At 58.4% G+C, this 2,112-nt stretch overlaps 1 protein-coding gene across 1 annotated transcript; it reads left to right on the forward strand.

The window, feature by feature from the left end:
• Nucleotides 1–511: 511 nt before the first annotated feature.
• LOC130021587 (olfactory receptor 14I1-like) lies at nucleotides 512–1,462 on the forward strand. The gene has a single exon (XM_056112342.1). The coding sequence runs from the start codon at nucleotides 512–514 to the stop codon at nucleotides 1,460–1,462; it is 951 nt and encodes a 316-aa protein (XP_055968317.1).
• The last annotated feature ends 650 nt before the right edge of the window (nucleotides 1,463–2,112 follow it).

Here is a 2,112-nt window from a genome sequence, read left to right on the forward strand (position 1 = left end):
GAGGTGGCCGCTGCAGTGACAGGAAACTGCCCTCCTGGGGACACAGCCCAGGCACAGAGATGAATGTTCCCTGAGTCAGGTCCTGAGGACACGCCGGTGTCTGTGTGCATCTCCGGGACAGGCCACGTGGTGAGTGAAGCTTCTCCTCAGACTGCGGGGCCACGGATCTGAGTCCCCACACGCCCATACAGCCCCGACACAGACTCTGCTGAGCGTCCCCGCCCGGACCGCTGCCCTGTGTCCCCATACCAGCCCCGACACAGAGCCTGCTGAGTGTCCCCATGCGGACCCTGCCCCATGTCCCCAAGGTCTCAGGATGGTCCACCCCCCTAAGTCTCTGCTCTCCAGAGTCTGAAATGAGCAGGACGGGGCAACCCCATTAGAGGGAGCCCCCGTGAATCCATGTGTGCATGCTCGGGGAAGGGAGTGGCGTCCCCTGAGGTGGTGCTGCCCCCTCCAGCCCTGCCCTCACTCCCACCTCCACCCAGGTGCCCGTGGCCCCTCAGCTCCCATGGACAACCTCACGGCCTTCACAGAGTTCCTGCTCATGGACATCTCCAGCTCCCGGCAGCTGCAGCTCCTGCAGGGGGCGCTGTTCCTGGGGGTCTACCTGGGGGCGCTGGCCGGCAACCTGCTGACCATCAGCGCCATCGTGTCCGACCCCCGCCTGCATGCCCCCATGTACTTCTTCATCACCAACCTGTCCTTCATTGACCTCTGCTGCATCTCTGTCACTGTCCCCAAACTGATCATCAACTCCCTGGTGGGCAGCTCGACCATCTCCCTCGCTGAATGTGCCACCCAGATCTTCCTGTACATCTTTTTTGCTTCGATTGAGCTGTCATTCCTGGTGGTGATGTCCTACGACCGCTATGTCGCCATCTGTCACCCCCTGCACTATGGGCTGACTGTCACCCCCCGGATGTGCACGCAGGCGGCGGGGGGCTCCTGGGCCACGGGTCTGGTCTATTCCAGCATCCACACGAGCAACATGTTCCGGCTGCCCTTCACAAAGTCCAACGTCATCCACCAGTATTTCTGTGACGTCCCTCAGGTCATGAGGATCTCGGCGCCGGAGGTCCAGTTCTGTGAGTTTATCATTCTCGCGGTCAGCGCTGGCATAGTCGTGGGCTGTTTCACGTCCTTGGTCCTGTCCTACGTGAGAATATTCTCTGCGGTGCTTAAGATGCGGTCAGCAGAGGCTCGCAACAAGGCCCTGTCCACCTGCACCCCACAACTGCTCATCCTCGTCCTGTTTGTAGTTTCTTCGTTAGTGGCCGTATTTGGGCCCACTGCAGACACAGCGTCCCTCACAAATCTGCTGACCGCTGTCTTCTACATCATGGCGCCGCCATTCCTGAACCCCGTCATCTACAGCCTGCGGAACCGGGACATCGGCTCCGCGCTGGCCAGGTTGTTCACCAGATACTCTGGAATCCCACACCATCATTTTCTTGACTGACCGTGTTCTCAACGAAGATAGAATTTTCTCTTTTAATCTGTTTCTTCTCCAATGGGGACAATTCCTGCTAATAGGTATTCACATGCTTTTCTTCTTTGCTGCTTTCTCCCTGTCGTGAGCTACAAACTGAGCAATGGTTGGGTCCTGCTTCGTACATCCCACTGTTCCCTGGCAGCACAGTCTGTACCAGGCTTGTGAGCTCTCTCTGGGAAGCGGGTCTTGAGCTAACACAAGACTTGGTAACAGCCGTCCTGCCGAGGCTGTTTTCTGTTTGAAATAAGTCCTCTGAGGGCAAAAGGAGAGAATAAACGCTCTGTGCTGGGGGTTCCATGTGGAACCAGGAGAGCACGCAGGGAAGCACAGACCTTGCCTATTGCCACCGCAGTTTAATCTCCAGTGCCCCAAATGATCCTGCCTGCATCCTAGGAAGTGCTCCCTGAGTGCAGAGCCTGGACTGAGCCCTGAGCACCACAGGGAGTCTCCCAAACCTCTGTCACTCAGGAGAATTTGAAGGCAGCCCAGGCAAGAGACCCTGCCAAGTTTCCGCGGCACCAGCAGATCCACCTCACCCTGGAGCTGGATGCGAGCTCCCAGTCAGCACTGAGGGAGCTCGTCGTGATCCCGCCTGGCCCTGGAAGGAGCCACCGCTG

The sequence above is a fragment of the Sorex fumeus genome, unplaced genomic scaffold, assembly GCF_029834395.1.
Source record: "Sorex fumeus unplaced genomic scaffold, SorFum_2.1 ptg000017l, whole genome shotgun sequence".
In the NCBI taxonomy this organism is placed as follows: Eukaryota; Metazoa; Chordata; class Mammalia; order Eulipotyphla; family Soricidae; genus Sorex; species Sorex fumeus.

Coding starts and splice junctions, on each gene's coding strand:
- LOC130021587 (XM_056112342.1), top strand. CDS start 512: ATGGACAACCTCACGGCCTTCACAGAGTTCCTGCTCATGGACATCTCC.